The sequence below is a fragment of the Meleagris gallopavo genome, chromosome 1, assembly GCF_000146605.3.
Source record: "Meleagris gallopavo isolate NT-WF06-2002-E0010 breed Aviagen turkey brand Nicholas breeding stock chromosome 1, Turkey_5.1, whole genome shotgun sequence".
Taxonomy (NCBI): Eukaryota; Metazoa; Chordata; class Aves; order Galliformes; family Phasianidae; genus Meleagris; species Meleagris gallopavo.
Window position 1 is genome coordinate 162,880,968 of NC_015011.2, and position 15,838 is coordinate 162,896,805.

At 41.1% G+C, this 15,838-nt stretch overlaps 1 protein-coding gene across 2 annotated transcripts in view; it reads right to left on the reverse strand.

Annotated features, from left to right (window-relative positions):
* The window catches only part of LCP1 (lymphocyte cytosolic protein 1), a 44,681-nt gene that overhangs the window by 12,738 nt on the left and 16,105 nt on the right, over window positions 1–15,838 (reverse strand). The window contains exons 1-6 of one of the 2 annotated variants that reach the window (XM_010728823.3): window positions 15,108–15,309; window positions 5,014–5,104; window positions 3,222–3,373; window positions 2,281–2,410; window positions 1,530–1,662; window positions 1,024–1,105 (exon numbers count right to left, since the gene is read on the reverse strand). In XM_010728823.3, coding sequence (XP_010727125.1) covers window positions 1,024–1,105; window positions 1,530–1,662; window positions 2,281–2,410; window positions 3,222–3,373; window positions 5,014–5,080 — 564 coding nt within the window. In that variant the 5' untranslated portion in view covers window positions 5,081–5,104; window positions 15,108–15,309. Of the gene's footprint in view, window positions 1–1,023; window positions 1,106–1,529; window positions 1,663–2,280; window positions 2,411–3,221; window positions 3,374–5,013; window positions 5,105–15,107; window positions 15,310–15,838 lie in introns of those variants that run through there. The other variant, XM_019612149.2, reaches the window with a different exon arrangement.

A 15,838-nucleotide genomic window follows, 5' to 3' on the forward strand; every position in this document is an offset into this window, starting at 1 on the left:
AAAACACAGGTAGAGACACAGTGTAAATTCTCATAAGCTGAAAAAATTGGAGCATTTCAAATTAATTATCTTTTCTCTACCAGACAGCTGTAAAAGGGTTAAGTTAAAGTGGAAGCTGTATTGATCGAATCATGTCTACATGTGACAGGGATTGATCTGGGCTGCATCACTAAGCGATGCTGCTGACCAAAACGATTATAACTGAAAAATGTGGTATAGAGCATAAAAATCCAATTTAATGGCTTCTGATCTTACTTGAGCCTGGCTAATGTTCCATCTAATCAGGGTAGCTGAGGGCTAAACTAGGTTAGGTTCACATCCATTCCATATATCTATTTATATTCTGTACCCTGTTATACAGATGTCGTTTATATAAAGGTATCTCTCTATGTACTGCTGTGTGAGAAACGTAATAAACTTTAAGTAGGTGAAAATTTATTTTTTGTCCAATTTTTAAATTGTATTTGTGTGCTGATGATAGAAATAAAGAAAGGATTCAGTTTTCAAGGTGAAAAAGCACAGACTGTAAAGGACAGGCAAAGGCTCTCGTTCCATCTCAGGCACGCTGCAGCCCACAATACTGCCTGGACCACAGCTGATATTTGGGTGAGGACATCAGACTACAACACAGCAGTTGTGAATTCAAGTCCAATGCCTGAGTAACCTGGGAGGGCATTTTCAGCCTTCTGAGAGTTACTCCACCTAGAATTTTTCACCATATTATCTATCTAGTTGCTCTTGTTTTCATATGGCATCTACCACAAAGTTATCCCAAGCTTTGACCAGGCAAACATTTATACACTGGTTTAAGTGCAAATACAAATTCGTTTAGTCCAATTGCTCAAACGCTTAAGAAGAAACAGAAATATAATTCTTCTTGACCACGTGAATCTGAGCATCTCAGTTTGCCACAAACAACTTTGGCTGATGGTGCTGGGCAGAATGAAGTCCAGCCTTTGCTCTAAGCATTTATATTGGAGCATCCTATGCAGAAAAGCAAGGGATCCTGTTGCATTTCTATACCTGTATGGTGAAGGGTGTGAGTTTCTTCTTGTTGATTGTTCTCTCATCAATGGTATCCGGGACTGAAAAGTTGATCATCTTACTGGAAATACAAGAAAATACAACGAGATACACTAGTAACAACATATGCAGATAGAGTTTTTGTCACTACACTACAGGAGAAGTCAAAGAGCTAGAGACTTACTAAACAAACATAGTCAACCTCTGCCTTTTACATGTGCACTCATACACACAATACTCGAGCAATTATTTTGAGTCACATACTATAAACATGGGGTAAGAATACCACAATGTGTACAAGAAGTTTATTTTGCAGAAATTCCTATGAAAGCACTCAGTATCTTTTGTTACTTCATATGAAACCCCAAAGTCCTTGAACAAAAGTAGAAAAAAGTTACTACCGGGGGCAAATTTCACTGACTTCTCATTGGAAAAGTCTGGAGGCAAAGAAAAATTCTCATAAGCATGAAAGAAGTGCAACCTTTTTAAAGAGAATTATTATTTACCAAAGTACTATGCCATCACCAACTGCCTGGAAGAGATCATCCGTTTCTGGGTTCATTGGGACCACGTGTTTACAGTCAGGGTCCTTCTCAAGGGCTTTGTTAATCCAGTTGACAAAGGCATACTTTTCTTCCTCTGCGGACACAACATCAAACCCATCCATTTGCCATGTAACAAATTTACCATCATTTTTCTTACAAATGTACATGGGGGAAAGACTCTACTAAATCTGAGTGTGACCAAAAAACAAGCCTCTACAAGGAAAGAGGGCTCTGAGGAAACAGGCAAAAGTATGAGTTTGTGAAGCTCAAGGAAAGATGAGGAAGGATGTATGGGGTGACTGACCACAGCTGTTGCAAGGGAGCAGAACTTAGTCTTGACACAAAGGGAACTGGGGGGAGCATTTATTCTGTACAAATGACTAACTCAGCTGAGTGAACCAGACAGCTGTGTAACTGCCCATCCCTAACTTAATCAGAGAATGCAAATATATGTCTTCCTGAGTTAGCTGGACCAGCATGGGGATGTATAAATGGCTCAGCCAACCATAGAGCAGAAAATCTGAAAAATGAACAAAATAAGATGACAAGTGCAATGAGCTGCAGTTCATTCAAATCCCCATACTCCTTCACACCCAGTGGCCCTGGTGGGGTCTAGCCCACACTAGCAAAAAGGTCAGGAACAATTGGTTTCAGATTTACAGAAGGGGATTTTTACTCCTGCTTGTTACCAGCACAGGACCCCTGTACTCACCTGAGTAAGAGTGCTGTGTGCCAGCACTGGACTGCTCCGACGTCCCACCGATAGCACAGATCCCCTCCTTTTTGTTGATTTGTTTTCGGAATGATTTAGCAACGTCGTCACTCTTCAGATTTTGGAAAATCTTTCAAGCAAAAGAGAAAAATTTAAATTTTCAGAGAATTATAATAAGCTAAAACCATGAGCTCTTTGGCCATGAGACCTGTCTCCTCTTCTTTACATGTGGAGAAGCACAGCTTGTGTGTTATTTAGCGGGTGTCGGAGAAAGTCTGTGTACCTGCTCTGATACTTTCAAAGCCATGAACAAAGACCAGCTCAGTAACAGAAACATCTATGGCATGAAACCATGGAGCTGAAGTCAGCGGGAGGAGCACTTTTGAAAGTTTCAGTTTGAGAAAAAGGCAAGCAAAAATCTGTTTCTCCACCCCAACGGAAACCCCACTATTCTAGCATTTTGTCCCAGTTTAGGCCAAAGAAAGAACAATTTATTGAAATATCTTATAGACATCTAGCCATAGCATTATCTCTCCACAACTTAAAACTAAAAAAATTAATCCTGTTGTGTTAACCAAACCAAAAGATATTAAGTCAGTTCAATATGCAGCTGCACTCATTTAATTTGTTCCAGTTAACTGCAGGATTTCTTGTTCAGTTACATCTTCCTCTCATCTTTTTCCTCTGGGGAACACCTCAGCAAAATGATGTGCTCGTGGCTCTCCTGTGCCCCAGGGACCACCATTATCTGAGCATCAGAGATAATGAGAACATTCTGGGGAAAAACAAACATTTACCAGAGAAAAGGCTCTTTCTGTGGAAATGATATTCTCTGCTGATGCGATGTATTAAAAATTCCCAACTAGTTCTATCTTTTAGAAGTTGGTATGCTTTTATTTTTCATTTTCTGAATTTATTCTCTGAAATAACGTCCCACTTACTGAAATGAATTCATCAAAACTGATCCTGCCATTCTCTGTGGTTGTCAAATTCTGAACGAGCTCTCTGGCCTTATAACCTGGGAGAGGGAGGTTGGCAGCCTTCAACACATCTGTTAAATCATTGGCGTCGATGAAGCCATTCCCACAGACATCTGAAAAGATTAAAATGAACATTTAAGATTCTCCATCAGTTGAATGAAATTTTCTGCACATGAAGGGTGCTGTTTTTATTTCACCTGAGGAAGTATACATTGCATATAAAGATCAGTTATTCAGAAGTCCATTATTTTCAACCACTGCAGTGGTATTTACATCCCCCAAGAAATTACAATCACCATTTAACAAACAAAAATGGAAAGACTAGCCTGCCTAGAGTACAGTGAAGAAAATCGATTTGATGCAATACTGAGTCCGTCCCTGGAGATGTTCAATAAATGTTTAGATGTTGTACTAAGGGACATGGTTTAGGGGGAAAATACTGGTGATAGGTAGATGGTTGGACTGGATGATCTTGGAGGTCTTTTACAACCTTGGTGATTCTGTGATTCTAATATTATCAGAAGTAATGAGATTAGAGGCATGGAAACGGTCATGCTTAAAATAAAAAGCTTCATGTTCCTCTGGAACAGTGCTGACACAGACAGTCCTGCTGAGTCTGCTGCAAGGTCCAGGGGAAGATTTTAGGAGTAATATGGGTTAAATAGCCCTTTCTTCCCTACCAGGTTGTGAAAATCTCCACAAATAAGAAGATAAACTGATTTTATTGCATGGAGAGCTTCTGTTATAAAGTAACATTTATATATAGTATTACAATAGTATTACACATATACATTCTAAATTGTTACTTTTTTTTGCATTCTCTTTTTATAGATCTGTGAGTATCTTGTTCTGCAAACTCTTTCCCCAGAGCAGAGGTTGAGGTGATTTCAAAGAATTGAGTATCAGTTTCCTGCTTGGTGAGCTGCAGCCAGCCACCACTTGCTGCATGCTGCAAAGAGGGCTGAGCTCAGACTAATATAGGTTGCAGAAGGCATCTGATCTATCTTTGGTCAAGAAAAAGGTCTGGATTTAGAGCGGGAAACATCAGGAAGTGGAACGAGTGCATCGTTCCAGCCTTCGCTTTGGGTACACAGGGCACATCCCATGCCCCGGTGTTTCAGGCTCCCAGCCTGGACTGCTGTGTGCTCAGAAATGAAAGCATCACTACCTGAAGCAGGAAGGACAACTGGTCAACACACAGCCCAGTGAGGCTGATGGATCTGATGGTAAAAGTAAGCAAGCGGTGAGAAACGCAAGGGTCTCTTAGAATTTGGATAGGCAGTGACAAATCTGCATGACTTCAAGGGAAAGAAAGCAGAGGGGACCTTTGAAACTCGCAAAGGAAACACATAGTTGAAAAGTAACCGGGGCTTAAAAGGCCACAGGAAAGGGATTACAAATTTTGTAGCCATTTGCACATTTGTCCCCACCAGGCCATTCCTCCCCAGAAGTGGTACTCACTTTGCATTTAAATAAAAATCTATTCCCTTCCCAATCATTCCCCTGGAGTAAGCAGCATTCTTAAGAATTTCTGTTCAGGTTTCCAAGCTATATCACAAAATCTGCTGCTCTGCCTGCAGTATGCTGCATGGCGTGCTCTGGTTTCACTGGGAGCTCTGCAGGACAGGCAAGACTCTCTGCGGTTTGTGACACAGCAAATCAGCACTGCTGGAAGCTCATTTCACCACAGTCAGTTGGCTTACCAACAGAGAGCCAGCAAAGAGAGTTCACACCCACGGCCTCTTGCACTCACCCACTTTGCTAAAGGCCTCGCGGAGCTCCGCCATCTCCTCCTCCGAGAAGTGTGCTGTTGACGCCATGCTTCGTCTCTTCAAAGTGCAGGTCTGCAAGAGGAAAGCACACATGCTCATGGAGTGCTTCCTTGGGCTTGTAAGCATCATGAAAAAGAGGGATTCTCATTATGGAAAAATCTTATTTTTGTTTGTTTGTTTTTCTTTGAGTTAGAAGCGTGGATCGGAATTCTCAGTGCAGTTGAAAATCAGTTCCTCCCTGCATCCTGAAACTGAGCAATGGGTTAAAGCCTTGAGTATCTGAGATATAAATCCATGCCACTGCTTTTGTTTTGCCAAGGCCTACTCAAAATCCCAACAGCTTTCTTTTACTCACCTTGCTGGAATTCAATCCTACCCCTAGCTTTTCTTTATCATGGAGAAAAGAGAACAAAGTCACAATTTTTCTTGCAGTTCTCTCTTTGAAAACATGACTTGCCGTAACTTGTGTGCTCCCCTGGCCTACCCCTTGAGCTCTGTGGTACAGCCGACCATCACTCTGGCTGTGGGGAGTATTTAGGGACTTGCCCACTGAGGTGTCCAAGGCTGACAATGCTGACATGGCTAGAAAAAATTGTCATGTCTTTCCCTCCCTCAAAGCCAGGAGGAAGGATGAGACTGGACTTATTGGGGTTATTAAAAATGGCACCTGGAAATTCAGTTTGCTTCTGTTTGTCACAATATTCACTACACTGCCAGAAGATGCACACTTTACTACCCTGTTGCTTTTTACTGCACCATCCATCACATCACAAGAAAACCTTTCAGGAGACAGGCAATCTATTATTCTGTGTTTGTGAGAGTGACTCCAGTGTCCTATGTCTCTTTAAGTATTAATTAACCAAGCAACTATTTAAATAGAATACAGTGGAAACATGAGCTGATCTTGAAAATGAGTGGCTGCAGTTGCAGTGTTTAAATTACAAAAAAATAAAATCAGAAAAGAAATTTAAAAATACCACATTGCAGGACTGACAACAGCAATGCATTCTGGCTGCTAGGATTCCAAATTTTATAGAAAGATTTTCATGGAAGAATAAAAAAATGACAGATTTGCCACAGCCCTCTACAAACACACAGGACTGTGCACAGCATATATGGCCTTCAGATTTAATACTCCTGAATTCATGCATTGATTCCTTCTATCAGTGAAGAATACTATGGAAATGGGTTTGAAATTGCTCAAAGGCAATTTCATGTGGTTGGCTTCTTGTCCGCTGTCTCCCTGTAGTATCGTGCTTTAGCTGCCTCACCACTGTGATTTTAGATACAGCTTCCAGAGAAATATCTGTTTATTCACAGCAACTTCTATAAGTAGAGAAATGCAGCATAATCAAAGGCTGTTGCCTTCAGGGCCCACAGATATCTGTGAAGTTTTCAGTACAATGAATGATTGCTATTGTAATACTAATATAAAATTGGAAGTGATTCTAACAACCTTATATTTGAGGACTATCTTGAAGTTCTTTGACTCAGTCAGTCTTCAATGGCAGTCAGGCTCTACATGTGTCTTATGTGTCTGACCTTTATGTGGGAGTTTGGGGAGCAAAATCCTTCCCACTCTAAGACAAGAGTAAGTTTGAGACCACCTGATGAGGCTGAATATTTACAAGTCTACGAGGATGAGCAACATGTATCCTAGGGTCTTGAAGGAACTGACTGATTTGGTTGCCAGGACATTCTCCATCACATTTGAAAAGTGGTGGGGAAGTCCCTCATGACTAGAAAAAGGGACATGTAAGGGGAAAGGAAGACTTGGGGAACTACAGACTGATGAGCTTCACATCTGGGCCTGGGAAGATCATGGAGCAGATCCTCCTGGAAGAGATGTTAAGGCAGGTGCAAGATGAGGAGATGATCAAAAACAGCCACCATGGCTTCAGTAAGGGCAGATCGTGCCTCACCAATCTGGTGGCCTTCTACAATGGAATGACAGCATCGGTGGATGAAGGAAGGGCAACTGATGTCATCTACTTGGACTTGTGCAAGGTCTTTCGTACGGTTCCACACCACAATCTTATCTCTAAATAGGAGTGATATGGATTTGAAGTGTTGTCTATTCAGTAGTTAAGGAATAGGTTGAATGGTTGCAGACAGAGGGTTGTGGTTAAGGGCTCTATGTCCAGGTGGAGGCTGATGATCAGTGGTGATACCATGGGTCCATCCTGAGCTATTGTTTTTTAATATCCTTATCAATGACATAGACAGTGGAATTGAGGGCACTCTTAGTAAGTTTGCAAATTACATCAAGCTGAATGGGCCCATCAAACTCAACAAAGCCAAGTGCAAGGTGCTACACTTGGGTCAAGGAAATCCCAGATACGTGTACAGACTGGGAGAAGAACTCATTGAGAGCACTACTGAAAGAAAGGACTTGGGTGTTCTGTTGGATGAAAAGCTTGAAACAAGCCAGCAGTGTGCACTTCTACTAGTAGTCTGGAAGGCCAACTGCATCCTGGGCTGCATCAAAAGAGGGGTGGCCAGCAGGGAGAGAGAAGGGATTGTCTCCTGCTCTGCCCTTGTAAGGGTCCATCTGGAGTACTGAGTCCAGGCCTGGGGCCCCCAGCACAAAAAAGATGTGGAGTTGTTGAAGCAGGTCCAGAAGAGGGTCATGAAGATGATCAGAGGTCTGGAACACCTTTCCTATGAAGAAAAGTTGAGGGAATTGGGCTTGTTCAGCACAGGAAAGAGAAGGTTCTGGTGCGACCTGTTTGTGGACCTCCAGTACTTGAAGGGAGCTTACAAGCAGGAGAGGGACTGACTTTATCCACAATCTGGTAACTGATACGACAAGGGGGAATGGCTTTAAACTAAAAGAGGGGACATTTAGGTTAGACCTGAGGCAGAAATTCTTTACTCAGAGGGTGGTGAGGCACTGGCACAGCTGTGGATGCCCCAACCCTGGAGGTGTTCAAGGCCAGGTTGGATGGGGCCTTGGGCAGCCTGAGCTGCTGGGTGGCAGCCTTGCCTGCTGGGGATGGGGATGGGGATCCAACCTAAACCAAATGGCTTTTTTTTCTCCTATTTTTCTATGAAAAACTCCTGTGGTCCACTAGCAATATTATATATATGTGATCACCATGAGATCCACAGTCTTCCTCCTTCATGCTGATCTCCTTCCTGTCTTTGATTCTTCACTACTAGTTTTTTATCTGCATGTTTTTGCTGCATTTGGACTGGATGAGAAGCACCTGGATACATGCAAATATTGCAGTGCTATCACCAAGAAAATCTATATTCCACTGCAAGATGACCAGTCTTCTTGCAACAGTTGTACAATTTGCAACATAACTTTTAATAGAATTAAAGATTGTTGTACAGCATAATAGGTAAGAAGCACCACAGGATGATGCAGAGTTTTATAACCTCTAGATAAAACGAACACTGACATAATAACCTGGAATTTTCCCAATCGCATTTGATCTGTTAAATACAGAGAATTCTATTGATAGTACATATTTTTACATCTATGTATACTAATAATATACAGTAGAATGAGGGGTTTTGCTGCAGTGAACCCTCCTGATATCCATTTTAGGCCAATATGACCCACTCTCTTGCAAATGTAGCTCCATTTAGCAGCGAATTTGAATGACTCTGAGCTCAGGACAAGAACGTGCCCTACATCACCCACACTTCAGTTGTACTTGGGTGATGGAGGAACCATAATTGTCTGTTCCAAAGCACAATTGAGTTATACAAAATTGAAAGTCATCATAATTTCTGAAATTGTTCAAGCAGTAAACCATAGCATACGGAAATCAAGTGAGAAAAGGAGCTATAAAAGTCCAAAGCATTAAACAGTGGCAGAAAATGAGCACATACATTTTTAAAAAGCTTCCTTACTTCATGTAAGCTGTGTACCTTGCTTAGATCATTAAAAGTAAAGCATATTTGGGAACATAGAAATGAAAAATGCTTTTGGAAAATGGTGTGGGAGATCAAGTGCAGTATTTTCTTTCTGATTTTATCTGCCAGGAGCAAAGTAATTTGCTTCTAGAGGTGAAATACTTTCAGAGCCTCACTGTCCTCAGTGCAAACTGAAATCCCTTGGGCATCCCATCAAGAGGGCAACAATCAATCCAACAGCTCTGGGTAAATGACTCAGTTACTGATAATGCACAAGGTACTGCAAGAAGATGGTACACATCTCTGATCCAAACTGTTTGCAAATGAGTGCGAGACAGATGCAGAGAAAAAGTGCAGAGAATGATATATAAGTAAAGGAGTAAATGTGGATATGAAGAGCAATATGAACAAGTTGGAACAGCTTCTTCGAAGGAGATAGCTGTTGAGGAGCTCCAAGAGGAGCAAAGGGAATATTGGCTGATGAAAAATGGGTGATGCTCCTATTTGCCAGACAGCATAAGCCCACAATTGCAGCATTACATTTCACAAACATACACTTAAATAGTCAGAATTAATGTAACTGAATTTTGTGTCAATAAGGTTGAATAAATGACTAATATCCAGTCACTTTATACCATCAAGGCTTTATTTTGTTAATGCACTAGCACTTTGTTAATAATACGTCCCCTCTAAACAGCTGGAGAGTGATCAGATAAAGGTTTACATGTTTTCCTTGTCATAGAATTTCCCTACTTTGTTTTGCCTTCTTCTCTTCAAACCTGCTTTTCGAAGTGATGTAACATCAAGAAATTCACTCTTGCAAAATACAGCTGTTAGAATTGCATGGGGAAGCAGAAGATGGTGCTCTCCTCTGCTCTCGTGCTCAAAATTGTGTAATCTTATTACAGTTCAAGCTCCAGCTCCAGCCCTTTTCTCTTCCTTGTCACATCCACAGATTCAGCTTACAAATGTCTGCCTTTCTATGAGGGTTGTGGAGTACTCCCCCTGCTCTTGGTTTTCCTGCTGATTTCAGAAACATGGCCAGTAACCTTCTCATGTACAGCCCACCCTGAAAAATGCCAAAAGCAGGCAGAAATAAAAGAGCTGCCCAGAAGCTCAAGACAGATTTGAAGCATCAGATCTAAGGAAGTAGGGACTGTCTTGAACATATTTGTTATTTGTCCCATTCTTGAATCCTTGAGACACTTCTCATTCCTATTTGCCCATGGGAATATCACCAATAGGACATTCCTCTCCAGAAATACTTTCCTCTATCGTTTTCTCGAAAGGTTCTGCACACAAGTCTATATATACCCTAACACTGCTACCAGCCCTTTTCATGCATTTCTGTTCAAATCACATGTCTGAATCAGTCTGTTTTCAACCAAGGAGGAGACAAGAGAGATCTATGAGTTAGGCTCTTTTAAATGTTTTCCTTCCAGTGAAAAGTGTTGATATCCTTGGCCTCATCAGAGAGTGAGAAAAATAGAAATTACTCAGTGGATCTCATGCTGAAAGAAGAATCAATGTCATAACCACAGCAGTGTAGTCTAGAACTTCTTCAATTTTAAAGTTTCATCTTGCTCTCATTGGCCAAAATGAACCCCTTTAACTAAAATGACAGAAGCAAAACCATCTTGTCAATAATCAACAAAACATATTCTTTTGCATAATTCAGAAGAGTTTATCTCACATTTCACATATATTGATTAGTACCTACTGTTATAGTTCCAGCTCTGATAAAAACAAAGTTCTTGTATCCCTGCACCAGCAGGGTGAACCATGATACACTCACAGCCAAGAAGCATAGCAATGTTAGCACTAAATTTCTCCAGAATTACTGCCAGTTTGGAGTTGTGATAATTTGTGGTAGCAACTCTAGCTTAAACAGTCCCGTTGGTGCCTTCTAGTATAGACTGGTGTTACAGGCTCCACCCAATTGCCTAGATATTTATTTGTGACAGTTTTTTTCTCTGCTAGTGATGTAGGATAAAAACCAGAATCAGCATGTCTCTGCACTTCCTTCCTTACTTCTCAGTTATTCAGTTTGTCAGCTACTCACCATGATGGATAGCATCAGCAAACACCATCAGGTTTTGAACTACATATCATTTAGATGCATTTCTCACATACCAACAAGAATTGCAATATATTTGAAGAGGTGAGTGGGTTCATTAAAAAGATTTGTTTTTCAAATCATGCACTTAGTACCTATTTGAATAGAATCATAGAATCACAGAATCATTAAGGTTGGAAAAGACCACTAAGATCATCAAGTCCAACCATCCTCCTACCAACCAATATTGCCCACTAAGCCATGTATTTAAGTATACATTTCTTGAACGCTTCCAGGGATAGTGAAATAGTTAGAGATGGATACATATATGAGGTGGGTTTTTTTTTTTCAGTTTCCTGAACAATGCTTAACTAAATTACAAATCCTAAGGTAAAAACATACTTGGGTCTATTAGCAGTATATAATTTATTCAAACTGTCACAGTGGTTTCAATCTGGATAGGATCTTACTTTTGGAATTCAAACAGAAATCTTTCTGAAGCTGTGGCAAATACTTCCTCCCCGATATTTGTTAGGAATTCACAATTCAGCCCATAGCAAATGACAATTTAAAGGTACTTTAAAAAATGAGCACCTGCAACAGAAAAATCTCACTGAGTATACAGGTGCTGGGATTGTTGAGCTTCAAGTATTTTATTTTAAGTAGAATTTGAAGAAGCACAGAGAAAAAAACATTTATCAGTGTTTAGAAAGCAACTTGCTCATGCTCCATGAGTTATTTTCTTACTGTTCACTTTTATAAAGTGCCTGAATCCTAAGTTAAATATGAATCAACAGGCCTTAGAAAGGAAAAATCCACAGAGCTTGTAGAGGAACAGAGAATTATTTCCAATATGTCACCCAGCAGTAGAAAATGCTCGTTCTTCATGGAAATCAAGGCATGAGAACACTGAGCTGTGAATCCATAAATACTGTCCTCTTGTTTCACATCAAGGAGATGCAATATATGTGTATATTGTTTTTTACATCAGATCCTGCAGATTTTTTCTTAAAAAAGAAAAATGTTGATATAGTAGATTTTACATTTTTTCTTGAGTCACTTGTCTTTCCTGTCCCTTTACTTACACAGTCCAGCTATATTATAAATAAAAATAAAATCCATAAAAATTGGAACATTTTGACTCCTGAAAGCTTTGTGTGATTTCTTTTCTTCCCCTTTTTTTATGTTTTGCCAAAGCTGTTTTTAACCCAAGCCATGCTGAGAAACAGTTTCAATCTTTCAGCAGATTTCTTATTTGGAATGGAAAGCCCTGATCCCCCTGGCCTCACCTTCACTCACTATGGTGAAGCATCTCCAGGTACAAGGAGTTACCCTATGCCTTCCCCACCATGACCAGGGTGTCAGACAAGGCACAAAACCCCAGAGCAGACAGTTATAAGCCTCTCTTCCTGTTCCTGTGATGTACTCATACCATAAACCCACGGCAGAAGGTCTGGTCACAAAGTCCTGACTCAGTTCCAGATGTCCTGCAAGAGCTGTATCTGACACAAGACAAGGAGACCACAGATGATATTTCCAGCTCACTGGCAAGAAAGCAGTTCCTCTGTGCAAGGAAAATGTTAAAAACATGTTCCCATCATAAAAAGTAAATGGATATATATTTTTAGATGATTCCACTTAGATTTACTGAGCTTGCACTGGGCAACTGCATCAACAAGTGGAGCGGATGGAGGCAGAATCCTCTTGTGTCCTTTTCCTCTGAACAATATCTTATCTTTGAGTCACAGAATCTTTAAGGTTTGAAAGATTACTAAGACCATCTAGTCCAACTGTCCACATACCACCAATACTGTCCACTAACCACGTCCCTCAGTGCAACATCCATAAAGTTCTTGAATACCTCCAGGGACGGTGACTCCTCCCTGGGCAGCTTGTGCCAGTGCCTCACCACTCTTTCAGAGAACAAATTTTTCCTACTATCCTACTTTCCTACAGGTTGGATACAACCTGAACCTCCCCTTGACTTTATATTGTGCTCCCTGAGCCCCAAACACCCTCCACTCGTCTCATCCATTCCTCCCAATGGACTCTGCCTCTGCACTGGAAGCCCCACTTATCGATAATTACCACTTCCCACTAACCTATCACAGTGAGCAATTTTCAAACAGTCTGAGCTCAACCAGTGCAATCCCCCACGTGATTTATTCTCTGTTCTGCAGCTTTCCCCTTTGATGATTGAAAAGATACACAGAGCAACCAACGCATCCTACAACACAGCTGGGTTCAGGATGCTGAATGCATTTCAAGTTTTCTTCGTATATATTTTTCATTTTGATAAGTATTTTACATTTTCTATCAGCACTTCACTGGAGCGTGCTGCTTTGCATAAAGGGATTAGAGTATGAGAATCAGCTACATTTCTGAATGCACTGTACTTTCTTGACCTCTTCTTCACATTACTCAATTTATTTCTGAAGTTCATTCATACTTTAAAAAAAAAAAAGATTATTTTTACTATAGGAGCTCTATAAAGTCAGCTCTGCTTCATGCTACACAGCTGAGTTTTAGGCTGCTCATAACTGTAATCAGAAGGTAGTGGGATTAAAAAAAATGGTGGCATAATACAACGTGATGGCATGGATAGTAGGCTTTGTGAGCAGGGAAGAAGCACAAACTCCACTAGACTTGTTTAAATATCACAAGTTGTATAGAGGACCTCATTATGCCCCGTCCCTGGATGCATTCAAGGCCAGGCTGGATGTGGCTCTGGGCTGCCCGGTCTGGTGGTTGGTGATCCTGCACATAGCAGGGGGGTTGAAATGAGATGATCGTTGTGGTCCTTTTCAATCCAGGCCATTCTATGATTTTATCACCATTTATAACTATAACAGTATTAAGTCCAAGCCCACACTAGATTCAACTGAGGAAACAGATTTTAAAACCACAGCATAATACAATCCCTGTTCCTTTTTCTGATGCATCGTGCGTGCATATTCCTTAGTTAAATAAAGCTGGACTCCACAGTCAGGACAGAAGCAGAAATCCCCACTGCAGCTACCAGCAGGCAGGCAGGTACTTCCCAGTCTCTCCTGGCTCTAGCATTCATATTTTGGTGGAGTTTCCCACCATGGAGGGGATTTCCCCTCCTCCTGTCTGCCCAGGAGAGCCACATCCTCAGGCCCCCGCAGCCTTTCCGATGCCATCTTGGGAGGGTGAACTGCTTCATGACGGAGTTTCTCTGAACAAGAGGTTTCAGGCCGTGATCTAACAGCCATCTGCTGAGCACCCTCCACATCTCTGGCCATACTATCTCATCTGCCATTTAGTGAAGGTAATCTTCACTTGGTATCCACAGCAGTGAGGAGTTACTCAACCAATAGAACTGTCTAAACTAACAAAAAAATACCCAAGGTTCTGTTTGTTTGAATAGTCAAGTTGCTCACAGGCTTATGGGTTAGTTTACAGTGTTCAGATCGAATTTACATACTGAGGAACCAGTACCAGACAAGAACATATGTCTACAGCTCTTATAGAGCAAAAATATAAGCCCAAATGTTCCTGTTCTCAGCAGATATTTGCAAGTCAAAATTAATCTACAGCCCAAACTGAAATCCCAAAGAAGTCACGGGATAAGTCTGACCAACTTTAACAATCAAGATATTAAATGGCAGATACAATGTCAGGATCTATCCATATTACTGTGTTTTGTTTTTTATAAAGCAGAAATCCCTATTACAATCAGGATCTGAATTCATCAGTTTGATTTATTCTCTGGAGAGCAAAATTACATTTGTAGCAGCCTACAATGAATGTCCTCACAGGCAGGAGAGTACAGTGTAAATAAAACCAGATGAAATACACCAGGTTTATGAACAGCTGTTTTTTACCACTGGAATTAGAATTACCCTTTTACAGGGATCCACTACGTAACAGCTTACTTCTTCCCATCCTGCAAAGTAACCCTACCAAACTACATTCAAAAACGGCTACCCCACTCAAACACTACTCAACCACATCCACTCAATATCCTGAAGATCCTTAAGAAGGCTCTGCAAAAGACAACTGGAAAATGCTTCATATTCAAAGCAAACTCAAACTCGTTCACGGCAACCACAATTTCCTGTTCAGTTCAACTGCTTGCACACTCAGTGAGGACAGCTCGTCGAAAAACAGCAGGTGCTGTGCTCTTACCTCCCAGGCTCACGCTGTGGGTCCCAATTAGTGGAGCAAGTGCTCGTCAGCTGTAAGTCCAATAGAAAGTGAAGAAGTCCTTAAAAAAAATAAAACTTATTGTGGGATGGTAAACTGCAAAGTAGATGCTGAAACCGGTTGCTGTGCACCTAGAAAATCTGCAGAGCAACTTGAGCCCAAGGCTGCAAGCCCAAGACTGAACCCCATGGGGGAAGTGGTTGGTAACAAAACGTCACAGATGAAATAGATGATTTTGTCTTTATAAGGACATTTAGCATTCTCTGGTCTTCCTCACCACCTCCTCATAATTTCTTTTACCTCTCTTCTGCTTCTTTCACTGGCTGCATGCACGCACACACATAGTTTTACACCTTCTCTCCTTCACAATAAAATCAGACACGTTTTAGCTTTGGTATCTGCAGTCCTACCCCCTACAATCAGAGCAGCGTTGGCTGTGAAGCAACTAGCAATAGGACCAGAGGGAATGACTACAAGTTGTGCCAGGGGAGATTCATGTTGGATGTTAGGAAAAATTTCTTCTCTGAAAGAGTGGTGATGTCCTGGAACAGGCTGCTCAAGAAGGTGGTTGAGTCACCGTCCCTGGAGGTGTTCAAGAAACATTTAGATGTTGTACTAAAGGACAGTGGTTTAGTGGGGAAATACTGGTAGGTGGATGGCTGGACTGAATGATCTTGAAGATCTTTTCCAAACTTGGTGATTCAACAATTCTA